This window comes from Geotrypetes seraphini, chromosome 4 (genome assembly GCF_902459505.1).
Source record: "Geotrypetes seraphini chromosome 4, aGeoSer1.1, whole genome shotgun sequence".
NCBI lineage: Eukaryota > Metazoa > Chordata > Amphibia > Gymnophiona > Dermophiidae > Geotrypetes > Geotrypetes seraphini.
In genome coordinates, this window is record NC_047087.1 from 140,199,553 (window position 1) to 140,215,994 (window position 16,442).

At 46.3% G+C, this 16,442-nt stretch overlaps 1 protein-coding gene across 1 annotated transcript in view; it reads right to left on the reverse strand.

The window, feature by feature from the left end:
* The window catches only part of PLEKHG4 (pleckstrin homology and RhoGEF domain containing G4), a 517,593-nt gene that overhangs the window by 364,275 nt on the left and 136,876 nt on the right, over window positions 1-16,442 (reverse strand). Inside the window, 2 exon segments of the mRNA XM_033942931.1 lie at window positions 2,118-2,211; window positions 10,192-10,315. Coding sequence (XP_033798822.1) covers window positions 2,118-2,211; window positions 10,192-10,315 — 218 coding nt within the window.

A 16,442-nucleotide genomic window follows, 5' to 3' on the forward strand; every position in this document is an offset into this window, starting at 1 on the left:
CATAGTCTCCTCTTCTCAAGGGAGAACAACCCCAGTCTCCTAAGTCATTCCTCATAGTCCAGGTTCTCCATACTTTTCACTAGCTTTGTTGCTCGTCTCTGCACCCTCTCTAGCAGTTTTATATCCTTCTTTAGGTATGGAGACCAATGCTGGACGCAGTATTCTAGGTGCGGTCTGACCATGGCTCTGTAGAGCGGTATTATAACTTTCTCTGATCTACTCGTAATTCCCTTCTTTATCATGCCTAGCATTCTATTTGCTTTTTTCGCCACCGCCGCACATTGCGCCGATGGTTTCAGGGTCCTATCTATCAGTACACCCAGGTCCTTTCCCTGTTCGGTCTTTCCCAGAGCTACACCTGACATATTATACTTGTGATCTTTATTTTTTTCTTCCTAAATGCATCACTTTGCATTTTTCCACATTAAAATTCATCTGCCATTTATCTGCCCACTTCTCCAATTGATTCAAGTCATTCTGGAGCTCCTCGCTGTCCTTCTGCGATCTGATTGCCCGGCATAGCTTTGTGTTGTCTGCAAACTTGATGATTTCACTGCTCTAAGGGCATCTGTAGGGACTCACCTTTTCCCAGGGGCACAAAGGCATCCGAGCATCTGCACTTCGCCACATCACTATTCAAGGTTTTTGCCCTAAAAAATTAGCCACTTGCAATTCCCATGGCCTAGAAGGACCAGAGGGGGCTAAGCCCAGCACTCCACCTCTCCCCTCATGTGCCCCATGGCACATGGACCATGGATGCTCCTCAGCTGGGCATCCAATGGAAATCTGACATGAATCGGGGGTAAAACAGTCTGAAGAGACCATCTCTAACGTGTTTAAATAAAACTGAGGTATTTTTGAAGCAGATAGAAGCTTTTAAAATCAGATCAAGAAATCCAAGATGGTCAACGCAGCAGCATTTTGGCGCCAAAAAATGGCCCAGGAGAACTAAATAAAAGTTCAAAAAAAATCAGGAAAGAGGGTTTTTTTTGGAGGTAGGTGACCCAAATCCTAGCCCCAGAAACTTCCAAAAATGTAGTCAAAGAACCTCCCCCCCCCCCCCGATGTCTCCCTTTGACTACAATGGACTGTACTCAAATTTCAGTGTGCCTGCTTTAGCTTAAACAGCAGCAGGAAGGTGGAGAAAATTACTGCCACAGACAAGTATATAAAGAAGATCCAAATGCTTGTTTCTTTGTGCTGTCAGTCAAGACCATCAAATGGACGGAGACTACAGATCCTAACAACTCCATGCATGTAGATGGGGGGGGGGGAACACATCCACCACCTGATAAAGTCCTCAGGACTAACAAAGGGCCTCACAGCCTGCACTCACTCAAGTTATGGTAATAAACAGGCGTGAGCCTTGCTACTAGGGGAGTGGTCCCCAAGCCTTTTTTCAAGTGTCAATGCAGGCTAGTTAGGTAGGTGCCCAGTAAAAGAGTTGCCCTCACAGCTACAGACTTCTGACAGAAGAGTGTATCTTCTTCCAGGAAGCACAGAGAAGCCTTAAATAGAGGATAAAACCCTGAAAATAACAAACTGAAATCAGAGCATATCAGACAGACACCTTTTAACAGGCATTGTACTGTTACATCTTTACAGAAGCTCCTGCATGGAAAACAATAACAGAAACATCCAAACTCTGAATTGTAACACCATTACAGAAGTTCATGTAAACCATTCTGAATTGGCTCCCCAGTCATTTGTAGTGATATAGAAGCTTTCAATAAACAACAAAACAATAAACTCACTTGTAGAAGGTAAAACTGAGGGGATATAGCACAGCCCAGTGATACAGGAGGCAGAGCTGAAAAATGTAGACTTCTACACAACTTGCAATTAGAAATAAATAACCCACTGGTTCAAGTCTCATATGCCTTTTGCACTAGAACTAGGTGTCAGGGAGCCAAAAGTGTGATTTTAGTGGGAAAGGCTTCCGTATGTGGGGGGGGGGGGAGGTGGGAGGAAGAACGGGTACAGCAGAGGTGAATGAATGGGACATTCTACCATCTATATTTCTTATCATTTTACAATAGGCTTTTCCACTAACATTTCACTTAAGTGTGCTATTCCAGTATAATACACAATATAATGTAGGAAGCTGTAAATCTCACCTGCAATATATTGAAAGCTTTAAAAAGTGCTGAGACAGGAGAGCAACGACGGGCATCTACCAGGATTGAGAGACCCAGAGCCTGACATTCCTGCCTGTTAGGAGAAATGTACCTGTTACCCACTGCCTGCTAAGCACAGTCACATTGTCCAGTGTTCACACTAAAGTTCAGGTTGCTCATTAATGCATCTTGTTGCTAGTTAAAGAAATATTGATTTAATACATTCAAGGATAAATCAAAAAGTAAAGACAAAATACATTTAATGGCTTTAATAGAAGTAACTGTGAGCAATTGAACATATCACTTTTCCACATAGTCCCCATACAAGATGACGCATCGTTCAACTAGCTTTTGCATTCCTGCAGAATTTCTCGGCAGCTCCCGAAGCCAGGTGAGCACCACTTCCTTTACTTCATCGTCAGAGGTGAATCTGCAACCTCCCAGCGTCTCCTTCAGTGGAGCAAAGATATGATAATCGCTAGGCACCAGATCTGAGCTGTAAGGAGGATGAGGAAAATGTTTGAATCCAAGGTGTTGCACTGTCTCTTCTGTCGCTGCTGCTGTATCACCAAAGCTGCTGCTCAGGTTACAACTTCTGTCTCTGTGCAGACAGAAAATGTTACTTAGGCAGAGGGAGTAGTTCCATGTATAAGTTGTCTTCAGCATGAATCTCTCATGAAAAAAATAAAAGAACTGAGAGAGGAGGTGGCAAGACTAAGAAGCATCCGTGAGAATGAGAGGTAAAACAATGAAATGGTTCATGAGGTATCAAAGATTTCCAGCAGTGGGGAAGAAGAGGCTGTGCTGAGAGAAAGCAGCTGGACTCACATTATGGAACACTGTAAGACTGGTACTTTGCCCCCCCCCCCTTGAACTGAAGAACCGGTATGCTGTCCTAGAAGTAGAGGAGATGAGAGCATTCCAAGGAGAGGAAGGACCAAAGCTTGAGATCCCAAAAATTACTGGATCCGTGACCACTAGGAGACATAAAATAGTAGTACAGTGGTGCCTCGCATAACGGACGCCTCGCACAGCGAACGCTGCGCACAACGAACTTTATGTCTTGATCCGTACAACGAACTTCGTTTCACACAACGAAGTCGCCCGAGCTGCATCCTTCCGCGCAGGCACTGCGCTTAACTGCCCTCTCTCCGCCTGGTTCCCTCTTGCCCCCCCCCCCGACTCCCCGACACGATCGGGGCAAAAAGGAGCCCAAGCCCTCTTGCCCCGCCGATTCCCCAACTCCCCACACAATATCGGGCCAGGAGGGAGCCCAAGTCCTCCTGGCCACGACGACCCCCTAACCCCACCCTGCACTACATTACGGGCAGGAGGGATCCCAGGCCCTCCTGCCCTCGACGCAAACCCCCCCTCCCCCCACCGACCGCCCCCCCCAAGAACCCCCGACCGCCCCCCAGCCGACCCGCGACCCCCCTGGCCGACCCCCACGACACCCCCAACCCCCTTCCCCGTACCTTTCTGTAGTTGGCCGGACAGACGGGAGCCAAATCCGCCTGTCCGGCAGGCAGCCAACGACGGAATGAGGCCGGATTGGCCCATCCGTCCCAAAGCTCCGCCTACTGGTGGGGCCTAAGGCGCCTGGGCCAATCAGAATAGGCCCGGGAGCCTTAGGTCCCTCCTGGGGGCGGGGCCTGAGGCACATGGGCCCAACCCGACCATGTGCCTCAGGCCCTGCCCCCAGGAGGGACCTAAGGCTCCCGGGCCTATTCTGATTGGCCCAGGCGCCTTAGGCTCCACCAGTAGGCGGAGCTTTGGGACGGATGGGCCAATCCGGCCTCATTCCGTCGATGGCTGCCTGCCGGACAGGCGGGTTTGGCTCCCGTCTGTCCGGCCAACTACAGAAAGGTACGGGGAAGGGGGTTGGGGGTGTCGTGGGGGTCGGCCAGGGGGGTCGCGGGTCGGCTGGGGGGGCGGTCGGAGGTTCTTGGGGGGGGCGGTCGTTGGGGGGAGGGGGGGTTTGCGTCGAGGGCAGGAGGGCCTGGGATCCCTCCTGCCCGTAATGTAGTGCAGGGTGGGGTTAGGGGGTCGCCGTGGCCAGGAGGACTTGGGCTCCCTCCTGGCCCGATATTGTCGGGGAGTTGGGGAATCGGCGGGGCAAGAGGGCTTGGGCTCCCTTTTGCCCCGATCGTGTCGGGGAGTCGGGGGGGCAAGAGGGCTTGAGCTCCCTCTTGCCCCGATTGTGTCGGGGAGTCGGGGGGGCAAGAGGGCTTGAGCTCCCTCTTGCCCCGATCGTGTCGGGGAGTCGGGGGGGGCAAGAGGGCTTGAGCTCCCTCTTGCCCCGATCGTGTCGGGGAGTCGGGGGGGGGGCAAGAGGGCTTGAGCTCCCTCTTGCCCCGATCGTGTCGGGGAGTCGGGGGGGCAAGAGGGCTTGAGCTCCCTCTTGCCCCGATCGTGTCGGGGAGTCGGGGGGGGGCAAGAGGGCTTGAGCTCCCTCTTGCCCCGATCGTGTCGGGGAGTCGGGGGGGGCAAGAGGGCTTGAGCTCCCTCTTGCCCCGATCGTGTCGGGGAGTCGGGGGGGCAAGAGGGCTTGAGCTCCCTCTTGCCCCGATCGTGTCGGAGGTGCCAGGGACCACACGGAGTCACCCACCGTACCACCCGATTCGGGTAAGCGCAGGTATCGGTGGGTGGCTTATTTGCGGGGGGGTGCCTTATTTTACATTTTTTTCTAAAAAGGGGGGGCTGTCTTATTTGATGGCCCTGCCTTATCATCGGGGAAACACGGTAGAAAAAAAAAAAATGAACAGTTAAGTCCCAGTTTTTGCCGCTGAGACTCTGCCCTCTCTCACTGTAAAATTAGACTCTACTTAGTCTGTCTTTAAATTTAAAAAATGTGTGTTGTTTTAAAAAACAATTATGTTTTTAGATGTATCTAAATAAAAATAATAACCAAAAATTTATCTTTTTTTATGTCATCTTAGCATATTTTATGCTACAGAACGAATTATTTTTTTTAACATGTATTGTTATGGGAAAACGCGTTTCACACAACGAACGTTTCACATAACAAACTTGCTCCTGGAACGGATTAAGTTCGTTGTGTGAGGCACCACTGTAGCTGGCAATTCCCTTCTGATGGGTACAGAAGAGTCCATCTGCAGACCAGACATAATGTGTCAAAATCCAAGATGTTATGGAGAGCTTGCCAAGACTCATCAAGCCTGATGACTACAATCCGATGCTGCTCATCCACATTGGCATTAACGATACTGCCAGGTACCCCTGCAAACGTGTCAAAAGTAACTTTGTGGTCTGGGAGAGAAAGTGAAGCAGTCAGGTGCGCAGGTGGTATTCTCGTCCATCCTCCCTGTAACGGGTAAAGGCCAGGACAGAGAAGCTTGCATCCTGGAGATTAATGCGTGGCTAACTGGATGGTCAAGAGCGTTTTGGCTTCCTGGACCATGGGATGATTTTCCAAGGGGTACTGAGCAGGGATGATGTGCATCTATCAAAGAAGGGAAGGAGTGTCTTTGCCGATAGGCTGGTTAATCTACTGAAGAGGGCTTTAAACTAGAAGTGATGGGGCATTTAGTCAAAGCTTCCTCAGGTAACTAAGCCCTCAGGTAAGTAAATCACTGAATGCCTCTATACAGATGGGAAATGGGGGCAATGTCTGGAAAGCAGTATATACTAATGCTTGAAGTATGGTAAACAAGATTCTAGATCTAGAAGCTGTGATGGAAGAAGAGGAGTTGGATATAGTAGCAATCACGGAGACGAGGTTCACGGAGAATCATGACTGGGGTGTAGTTATAACAGGCTATAATCTGTTCAGAAAAGACAGGGTAGGAAGAACAGGAAGGGGAGTAGCTTTATATGTTAAAGATCATATTACAGTCACACAATTGCAGGATCTGCAGGGCAAGGAAGAGGCACTGTGGATCAATTTGGAAAGAGGAAATGGTGAATATATTTATATTGGTATGATATACAGACCTCCTTCACAGACAGAAGAAGTAGATAGAGATTTAATAGTAGACATTCAGAATATATCTAAAAAAGGGGAAATCTTGCTAATAGGTGATTTTAACATGCCAGATAGCAACACAAAGAGGATATTTTGATAAATTTCAGAAGATTTGGGGACCATTAACAGACTTTTGTAATGAGTAATAACATTTTCCCAAAGTAAGATATTTGACATGAAGGGATGTGGGTGGGTATAAGTATTAAATCCTGTAATGTACAAGAATATTTAAATATTTTTGATGTAGTGAGGATGGAATTTTTGTAATGGGAGGGAGGGGATGGGGGTTTTTCTAATTTGATAACAATTGTTTAGATACTAGGAATAGTTCATGATATTCAATATATTATAGAATATAGATGTCAATTGATATGTTATATTTTCATTGATGTATGAAAGTTGATCAAGTGTATACTTGTAAGTTCGCATGATTTTCTGACACACTTGTTGAAATATGTAAAAATGAATAAAGAATTGGAAAAAAAAAACATGCCAGATGTTGCTTGGGGTATCCCTATTGCAGGGTCTTCTAGAAGTAGGGAGATCCTGGATTCTCTACAAGCAGTTGGTAATGGAACCCAGATGGGAAGGAGTCACAATGGACTTAGTGTTTACAAACGGGGAAAGTGTTTCTGATGTTACAGCGGGTTATCCAGTGATCTCTGCAATATTAAGATGGGTATAGAGAGGGCTCATTCAAAAGCAAAAATTCTAGACTTTTTAAAAAACTAACTTTATTCGGATAGGGGTTTAAGTCAAGGAACTGTCTGGGTGGGAATGTCTGGAAGGAGTGGAAATGCATTGGGCAAAACTGAAAGGAGCGATTGTAAGGGCAACCAACCTTTTTGTGAGGCAAGTAAATAAAAGTAAGAGGAAAAGAAGGCCACTTTAGTTCTCAAAAAAACCAAAAAGTAGTAGCTGAGAAGGTAAGGAATAAGAGGTTAGCTTTCATAAACTACAAAAGATCACATAAAGAGGAAGATAGGCAAAAATATCTGGAAAAATTAAGAGAGGCTGGTCGTGTAGTCAGGAAAGCAAAGATACAAATGGAAGAAAAAATAGCTGACATGGTAAAACGGGGAGACAAGATTTTTTTAGATATATTAGTGTTAGGAAGAAGTGCAAAAGTAGCATTGTGAGACTCAAAGGTGAAGGGGAGGAATATGTAGAAGCTGATAAAGAAAAGGCTGAATTGCTTAACAATTATTTCTGTTCTGTGTTCATGGCAGAAGCACTGGGAGTGGGACCGCAGAAGACCTACGTGAATAGGGATGGAGGAGTAATAGACACTGATCGATTTTCTGAGGGTTGTGTTCGTGAGGAGCTAGCTAAAATAAAGATAGACAAAGCGATGGGGCCGGATGGTGTACATCTGAGGGTGCTGAAGGAACTTAGAGAAGTTCTGGTAGCTCTGCTGATTGACCTTTTCAATGAGTCTCTAGAGTCAGGAGTGGTACCGGAGGACTGGAGAAGGGTGGATGTGGTCCTTCTCCACAAAAGTGAAAGTAAGGAAGAAGTAGGGAATTACAGGCCAGTAAGTCTGACTTCTGTGGTAAGCAAATTAATGGAAACGCTTTTAAAACAGAGAATGGTCAAGTTTCTGGAATTTTGTGGATTACAGGACCGGAGGCAACATGGATTCACTAAAGGAAGGTCTTGTCAGACAAATCTCTTTGACAATTTCTTTGACTGGGTGTCCAGAGAATTGCATAAAGGATGTGCACTAGTGCACTAGATATAGAGTATTTAGATTTTAGCAAAGCCTTTGACAGTGTTTCATACAGACGTCTAATAAATAAACTGAGTGCCTTTGGGATGGGTCCCAAAGTGACAGGTTGGGTCAGGAACTGATTGAGTGGAAGCCAACAGAGGGTAGTGATCAATGGAGATCGCTCTGAGGAAATGGATGTTGCCAGTGGTGTGCCTCAAGGTCTGTTCTTGGGCCTGTTCTTTTTAACATTTTTATAAAAGATATTGTTGATTGGTTGTCGGGTAAGATTTCCCTCTTTGCGGATAATGGTCTGAAATTTGATTTGGCAGCTAAAATTTAATGTTAAGAAATGCATGGTTATGCTTTTGGCTCCAAAAAACAGAGGGAACGGTACAGTTTAGGGGGTGAAGAACTTAAATGCACAATGGAAGAGCGGGACTTCGGTGCGATTGTATGTAATGATTTTAAGGTGGCCAAACAGGTTGAAAAGGTGATAGCGAAAGCTAGAAGGATGCTAAGTTGCATAGGGAGAGGTATGGCCTGTAGGAAAAAGGAGGAATTGATGCCTCTATATAAGACTCTGATGAGACCTCATTTAGAATATTGTGTACAATTCTGGAGGCCGCACCTTTAAAAAGATATAAAAAAGATGGAGTCAGTCCAGAGGAAGGCTACTAAAATGGTGTGTGGTCTTCGTGATAAGGCTTATGGGGACAGACTTAAAGATCTCAATCCGTATACTTTGGAGGAAAAGCGGGAGAGGGGAGATATGATAGAGACATTTAAATACATACGTAATATAAATGTGCATGAGTTGAGTCTCTTTCATTTGAAAAGAAACTCTGCAATTAGAGGGCATAGGATGAAGTTAAGAGGTGATAGGCTCCAGAGTAATCTGAGGAAATACGTTTTTACAGAAAGGGTGGTAGATGCGTGGAACAGTCTACCACAAGAGGTGGTGGAAACAGAGATTGTCTGAATTTAAGAGGGCCTAATCTGAGGAAATACTTTTTACAGAAAGGGTGATAGATGAGTGGAACAGTCTCCCAGAAGAGGTGGTGGAAACAGAGACTGTGTCTGAATTTAAGAGGGCCTGGGATAGGTATGTGGAATCTCTCAGAGAGAAAAAGAGATAATGGTTAATGCGGATGAGCTGACTAGATGGGCCATTTGGCCTTTACCTGCCATCATGTTTCTATTATGATGCAACAAAACTGTTTTGGAAAACATTCCTCTTCTTTTGCTGCAAATTGCAGATTTAAGTTCATTTTGCAGCAATGTACAGTAATTTTTACTGTTTGCCCGTGCACATGGAAATACACCAGAATAGGCCCCTTCATGTCCCAATAGAAGGTTAACATGATTTTCTTGGAGGAAGATTGACGCTTGAATTTCTTCTTTGCTGGAGAAGACAGATGTCTCTCCAAGTCGCAGTGATGCATCAATGTCTCGTTGCCAGTGACAATTCTCTCCAGAATACTTGGATCTCCTTCATACTGTCTCAGGTACTTGGTCGCAACCTGTTGTTTGCTGTTGTTTGTGCAGGTCAGTAAGCTGTTTGGGAACCCATCATGCGCATACTTCCGTGTATCCCAAGTCATCATGCATCATGGGCAAATGCAGATCCATAGCTGAAATCCAAATTTGCAGCCAATTGAGACACCATTATCTGTTGGTCGTCTCTAATCAAGACATCTGCCAATGTGCTCTTGTGTGCATGATATTGAAGGGCAACTAGAACGATCTTCATTGGTTACACCTGTTCTTCCTACTTTAAACCTTTTTATCCTCTCATAAACCTTTCATTGATTCATGGTGCTACGTCCATACTGAGTTAATATCAGAAGGTGAATTTCCACGGGTTTCACTCCCTCTGTTCAAAGAAAGCGTACTATTGCATATTGTTCTTCGACGGTGCAATCTTGCAAGGGAGCATCCATGTTTCTGACATGGCTGCCGTATGACTAAAGGTTGAGCGCTGCATTGTGCATGGACGAACTATTCAATAGGTCATGTGCAAGTACATATGTTGCATTTTGCTAGCTCTGTTCCAGTTATCGTGTAATTTAACAATTGCCTTTAATTATTTATTTGCCCTCGTACTTCTCTGATTTGAATGGGTTCTTTGACTTCCCCTGACAGATATACCACTTTCCTGTGAAGAATAGTAATTAACCAATATACCCCATAATGCATCCATCCTCAGTATCAGCACCTTCCCTGGGTCTTGCTGCATTCTAGTAGATTTTGACCTTATTCCTCCTTTGTTTTATATGATATGAAAGGCAATATAGTAAGCATACAAATTAAACAAAAACTGCAGGTCTCTAGGCATATGAAATAATCATTTCTCTTAATGATATGCTTCTCACACTAACCTTAGAGTGCTGTAGAAATATTGAAAGAGACGAACTAATTCCTTGGTGTTGCAGTGAGGATTTAGCCAGGTAGTATTTCTTGTGCTTACGATTACCACAACACGTCCATTTTTATCTCTGGTTCCTAGATGTCAGAAAATGTCAGGTTATATTACACATATAATTATAAACAGCACAAGTAAAACTGCTAGAATAGCTTTAGTGTCATTGCAAAAACCAATTGCTGAGGGTGGGGTAAATCTCCCAAATTTCTACAGATATCATCAAGCTTTTATCAAGCGGCAGGGTATATATTGGATCCTTCCTGAGCTCATGGAGCATCTTCCTGATTGGCTGTACTTAGAATGGCAACTCATGTCCCCATTGCGATTCTTTCATGTTCTGAATATAAAGTTACCTAGATATGTTAAGGACAATAGTATTTTATTTGGTACATGGAAAACATTGAAATTTATTAATAAATTAACGGATGTTCCAGTGGAAAAATCCACTTATCAATCCTTATGGTTAAACTCCAAGGTTCAAATAGGTGGGTCTGGTATCTCCTGGAAGCATTGGATGCAGGCAGGCATTCAAACATTAAATGATATTATATCTAATGGGAAACTGCTGAATTTTTCACTGCTGCAACAATCATCTGGAATTTCAAAATCTCAAAATTGTAGATGGTTGCAGCTGAAGCAGGCCATTTGGAGTGCGTCCCTGAATGGCAGAATTTTAAAAACTATTATAGTTTGCAGGTCCTATGCTTCCAGACATTTGCTAGGACATCAGACCATCAGGTGGTATAAATTAATTTCTGAATTTTTGAATAAGAAACCAAAAAATAGTCTTAGAGAAATTTGGAGTATTGAGATAAAGCAGTACATTTCTGCATCTCGATGGCCACAAATTTGGACTCGGAGGATGAGATGTACAGCGTCAGCATCTATGAGACAAATATGGTTTTTCTTATTGCATAGAACTTTTTGGACCCCTGTTCGTTTACAAAAGTTAGATAGTTTTAAGTCTAATAGATGCTGGCATTGTCATCTTGATATAGGGATACTGGATCATCTGTTGTTCTATTGTCCTTTAATACTCAAGTTCTGGAAGTCGATATGGAGACAGATTAATGCTATACTTGAGGCATTGATTCCTTTGACATATGAGGCAGTCATATGTGGGACAATGTTACATCTGAAGCCCTCATTGGACATATATAGAGGACGGCTTTTCCTTATCATGACCGGGGTAGCCATACAAATGATTACGTGCAACTGGAAGAACTGGGATCGCCTTAACTTCAATTTTTGGTGGGCTAGTTTATGCTTAACTTATAGACTTGACAAAAATGAATGCAGATATAATGGGTCATACTAAGAGATTTAAGTTAATCTGGGGCCTTTTGATATCTTTTATGGATGTGTTGTAATTGGGGGTTTTTTTTCCTTTGATCCTGTTGGTATAGTGCACATATACCCAGGGGGAGGGAGGGTGGGAGAGGGATATTTATGTCCTGATTTTATTCTCTTGCAAGGTATTGGTTGGGTGGGGTGGTTTTTTTTTATCTTGCTGTGGGGATTTTGATTGATTATAATTGCATATATGAATAATGTTGTTTGTGTAGATACTATACTGCATTTTTGTTAACTTTGGAAAATTAATGGAGAAATTAGGTTCTTACCTGCTAATTTACTTTCTTTTAGCTTCTCCAGACCAGTAGAGGTTAATCTTTACAAATGGGTATATATCCAATCATGACCAGCAGGTGGAGACTGAAAACAAAACTATGGGACAGTATATAATATACTCCCTTCTCTATTTACCTCAGTCTGCCGAATAGCCAAGCAGAACCAAGAACTGGAAAACAGAAAGAAAACAATACTCCGAACAGGAGTAACAACTAACATACCCAAATGCTGTTGGAAAATGCAGAGGAGAAATACCAGAAGGAAAATATGTCCCCACAGCTCGCCAGCTAAGCCAGCCGAGCCACATCCGCTGTTCTTTAATTCTCCCCGGCCCTAGAAAAATACTAGAAACCTCAGCAAAAAACAAAAACTGCCCGCGAAACAGCCCCAACAACAACAACAACAGACAGGGTGGGGACCTCTACTGGTCTGGAGAAGCTAAAAGAAAGTAAATTAGCAGGTAAGAACCTAATTTCTCCTTCTTTAGCACTCTCCAGACCAGTAGAGGTTAATCTTTACAAAAGGGACGTACCAAAGCAGTCCCTCTCACGGGCGGGACCCCCACAGAGCCGATACCAGAACACGCTCACCGAACACCGCGTCCCGACGCGCCTGAACATGTACCCGATAATGTCTAACAAAGGAATGCAAGGAGGACCAAACCGCAGCCTTACAAATATCCACTGGAGGCACGAGCGACGACTCAGCCCAAGAAGCTGCTTGACCCCGAGTGGAATGAGCCTTGAGAAACTCTGGAACGGGCTTCTGTCTCAGAAGATAAGCGGAAGCAATCGTCTCCTTGATCCAGTGCACAATAGTAGCCTTAGAAGCGCCAGCCCCCCGACGAGGACCCGCCAGAAGGACAAAGAGATGATCGGATTTCCAGACTTCCTGGGTCCGCTGCACATAAGAGCGAAGGACCCGACCGACATCCAACTTGCGCAGCTGCCGTTGCTTAGAAGAGCCCTCCCGACTACCCAAGACTGGGAGGACCACCGATTGACTGACATGAAAAGGAGAAACTACTTTCAGCAGAAAGGAAGGAACAGGCCGCAAGACAACCCGCTCCCTAGAAAACTCCAAGAAGGGAGCCCTACAAGAGAAAGCCTGTAGCTCAGAAACACGCCTAGCGGAAGTAATGGCCACCAAAAAGACCGCCTTCAGAGTAAGGTCCTTCAAAGAACAGCCATCCAATGGCTCGAAAGGCGGGCGCACCAAAACAGAGAGAACCAGATTGAGATCCCAAGAGGGAACAGAGGGCCGTAGGGGAGGCCTGAGCAACTTGGCCGCCCGCAAAAAGCGAATCACATCAGGAATGGCCGACAAATGCTGACCTGTCACCAACCCTCGAAAAGCCGACAGGGCCGCAAGTTGAACCCGGAGAGAAGACCAAGCCAGGCCTCTATCCAGGCCATCCTGCAAGAACTCTAGAATGGTAGGCATGGAAGCGCGAAAAGAGACCACTCCCCGCGCCCGGCACCACCCCTCAAAGAGACGCCAAACCCGCACATAAGCCCGAGAGGTAGAAAGCCTCCGGGACCCCAAGAGCGTAGAGATCACCTTATCTGAATATCCCTTCTTACTAAGGCGACCCTTTCAAGAGTCAAGCCGTAAGACAGAAGGGAGACGGGTCGAACATGAGAATGGGACCCTGCGTCAGAAGATCGTCCAAGAGAGGCAGAGGAAGAGGATCCGCCACCAGATGCCTCACCAGATCCGCGTACCACGGACGTCGAGGCCAATCCGGAGCCACCAGAACCACCAGACCCGGATGGTGAACAATGCGAAGAAGTACTCTGCCCACTAATGGCCAAGGAGGGAACACATACAACAGCCCCTCTGTTGGCCATGGTTGGACCAGAGCATCCAGACCCTTGGCCAGACTGTCCCTGCGACGACTGAAGAAGCGGGGCACTTTGGCGTTGCCACTCGTGGCCATCCGGTCCAGCAGGGGCCGCCCCCAAGCCTGCACTATCAACTGAAAAGCCACGGAGCCGAGACACCACTCTCCTGGATCCAAGAAGTGACAACTGAGGAAGCCCGCCTGAACATTTTCTACCCCGGCAATGTGAGAGGCCGAGAGGTCCAGAAGATGGGACTCCGCCCAAATCATGAGCCGAGCCGCCTCCTGCGCCACCTGAGTGCTCTTGGTGCCCCCCTGATGATTGACATAAGCCACCGCCGAATATCCTGATGCATGGGAAAAGAGCGGGAAATGGTACGGATCCCCCGAAGCAGAGGGTCCCCCACACGCGGAGTCTCCGGCGGCGCATCCTCAAAACGCAACACCAAAGAAACCTGTTGAATCAGGTCCGGTAGCTCATCTCTCTGAAAAAGGCACACCACGGACGCCTCTTCGCCGGAGGATGGGAAACCCGACAACCCGCCGCCAGCGGCCATCCGCTCAAGAGGGTCCTGGAAATCCTCAAAAGGGTCCAGGTCCTCATCCAGACCGACACACTCCTCAGACCATAAATCCTCGTCCCAAGACACCCGCGGACGCTTGGACGAGGGAGGAGGAGGAGGGGACGCCACAACAGACGAGAGAGGCAAAGCCGCAGGGAGCGCGGAGGAAACCCCACTCCCTGAAACCCCCTGGGCGCATCCGGGATCCCCAGCCGCCTGAAAATAGGCTCTGCACAAAGAAAGAAAGAAATCACGGGAAAACCCCCCCGGGGGTCCCAAGGGACTTCCTGCCACAGCAGGGGACCCAGCAGAAACCTGCCCCTGTTTTTCCAATACAGGGGGAAGGTCACCTGAGGTGGAAGACAAAATGGAGGGGCCAGACTGTGAAAATGGCGACTTTCCCGCCAAAAATGCTCCCTCCATAGCCTGTAGCGGCTGAGAAGACTGAACAGTCCCAGCTGCTAAAACAGGCAAGTCGGCATCAGCTGTCAAAAAAAATCAGCTGAGAGGGAATCCTTCGGGGAATCCCTCCGTGGGCGGTTGGGGAAGACCTGGCTTCCCGACTGCTCCCAGCCGACTCGCGAGGCACCATCGGCGGGGAGCTCTGGGCGCCTGCAGCCGCTGCCGACGGAGCTCCACCACCTCACCGGCCCAAACCGCCGAGTTCAGGCCGGCCGCGAGTGCCTCGCGGCTGGACCAAATTGTGTCCCACTCCCCCGGAGAAGGGCACAATTGCTCCATACGCGACCTAGCTAGAAACAAAGTGCCGGTTAGATGAAAAAATACAGTAAAAAACAGTAAACTGACAGGGAAGCAACCCTGCAGACCGGCACTACCTCAGGATTTTTTTTTTTTTTTTTTTTTTTACAGAACAGACTCCTGATTTAGGGGGCAAGGCTTACTGCTGAGGCTCCTCTAAAAAAATGTGGGGAGGTGGAGGAAGTGGGAGGAGGGACCCCGCTCGAGACCCGCCAGGTTTGACACCCCCGAGGTCGGACGGACCCCCAAACAGGGCCCGCCCAAGCTCTGTCCGGCCAAAAACAGGGACTATAAACCCCCTAAACAAATTCCAACAGCCCTACCAAGGGAGATGGGTACAGATCACTCAACACCTGCTGGAGACTGAAAGAAGACTGAGGTAAATAGAGAAGGGAGTATATTATATACTGTCCCACAGTTTTGTTTTCAGTCTCCACCTGCTGGTCATGATTGGATATATACCCATTTGTAAAGATTAACCTCTACTGGTCTGGAGAGTGCTAAAGAAAAAAGATTTAAACAAAAAAAAAAACAGTACAGAGTAACAAGTTTTCCAAGCAACAAGCTTGTGCAATTAATGTGCAAAAGTAAAATCATTTGCCTTGTATTTGGAAATCTAGCAGTAGAAGAGAACAGTGAGCTGAATGTAGCAAAATGGGGCAATGGCTTGAACAACTTTTTGCACCACACGAATTAGAAACTAGGGGGCCAATATTCAACCAGTGTAGTCACTGGACTAATGTAAGTGTTGACATTGGAACTTAATACATTTATTCAGTGCCATTATCCATATAGGTAAAGAAGCTGAATATGCATATATTGTGATGACCATGCTGGCAATATTAATTTATTTTAGGCCTGCTATTTTCTGGCCACTGAGTTTCAAAGAGAAACTATGCTAATGGTTTCCCTTTGAAAACTGGTTATAATGTACATAGCCTAAAAGTTCCTGCAGATATTGAAAAGGATGTGACTACTCACAATGGCCACCTAAAAGTTATACTCCAGTCACTGAATTCTTAGCAGTTTTGACAAGTTTTACTAGATCAACTCAGGAACTATCCAAAAACATTGTGCATCAGCTTCTAAAATTCCGCCGGTCACTTCTTCAGATTCTGCACCTCCTTTTCATCACTACAGCTTCCCCTCTTTCTATTTTCTTATCTCCATCTCTCACCCCTTAATCTTCTCCTCATACCCCCGCCTTCACTTCATTATTTATTTCCTGTCTCTCCTGAGACTTCCATCTCCTCCTCAGAGTTTTCCTTGCACTATTAGGTGCCATCGACTCGTGTTCAAGTCCTAGCAACTTGATGAACATCATCAAGTTTTCGTGGCAGAATACAGAAGTAGATTGCCGGGCATTCCTTCTGCGCAGTATAAATTTGATGTTGTTTTGTTGCATCAAATGTG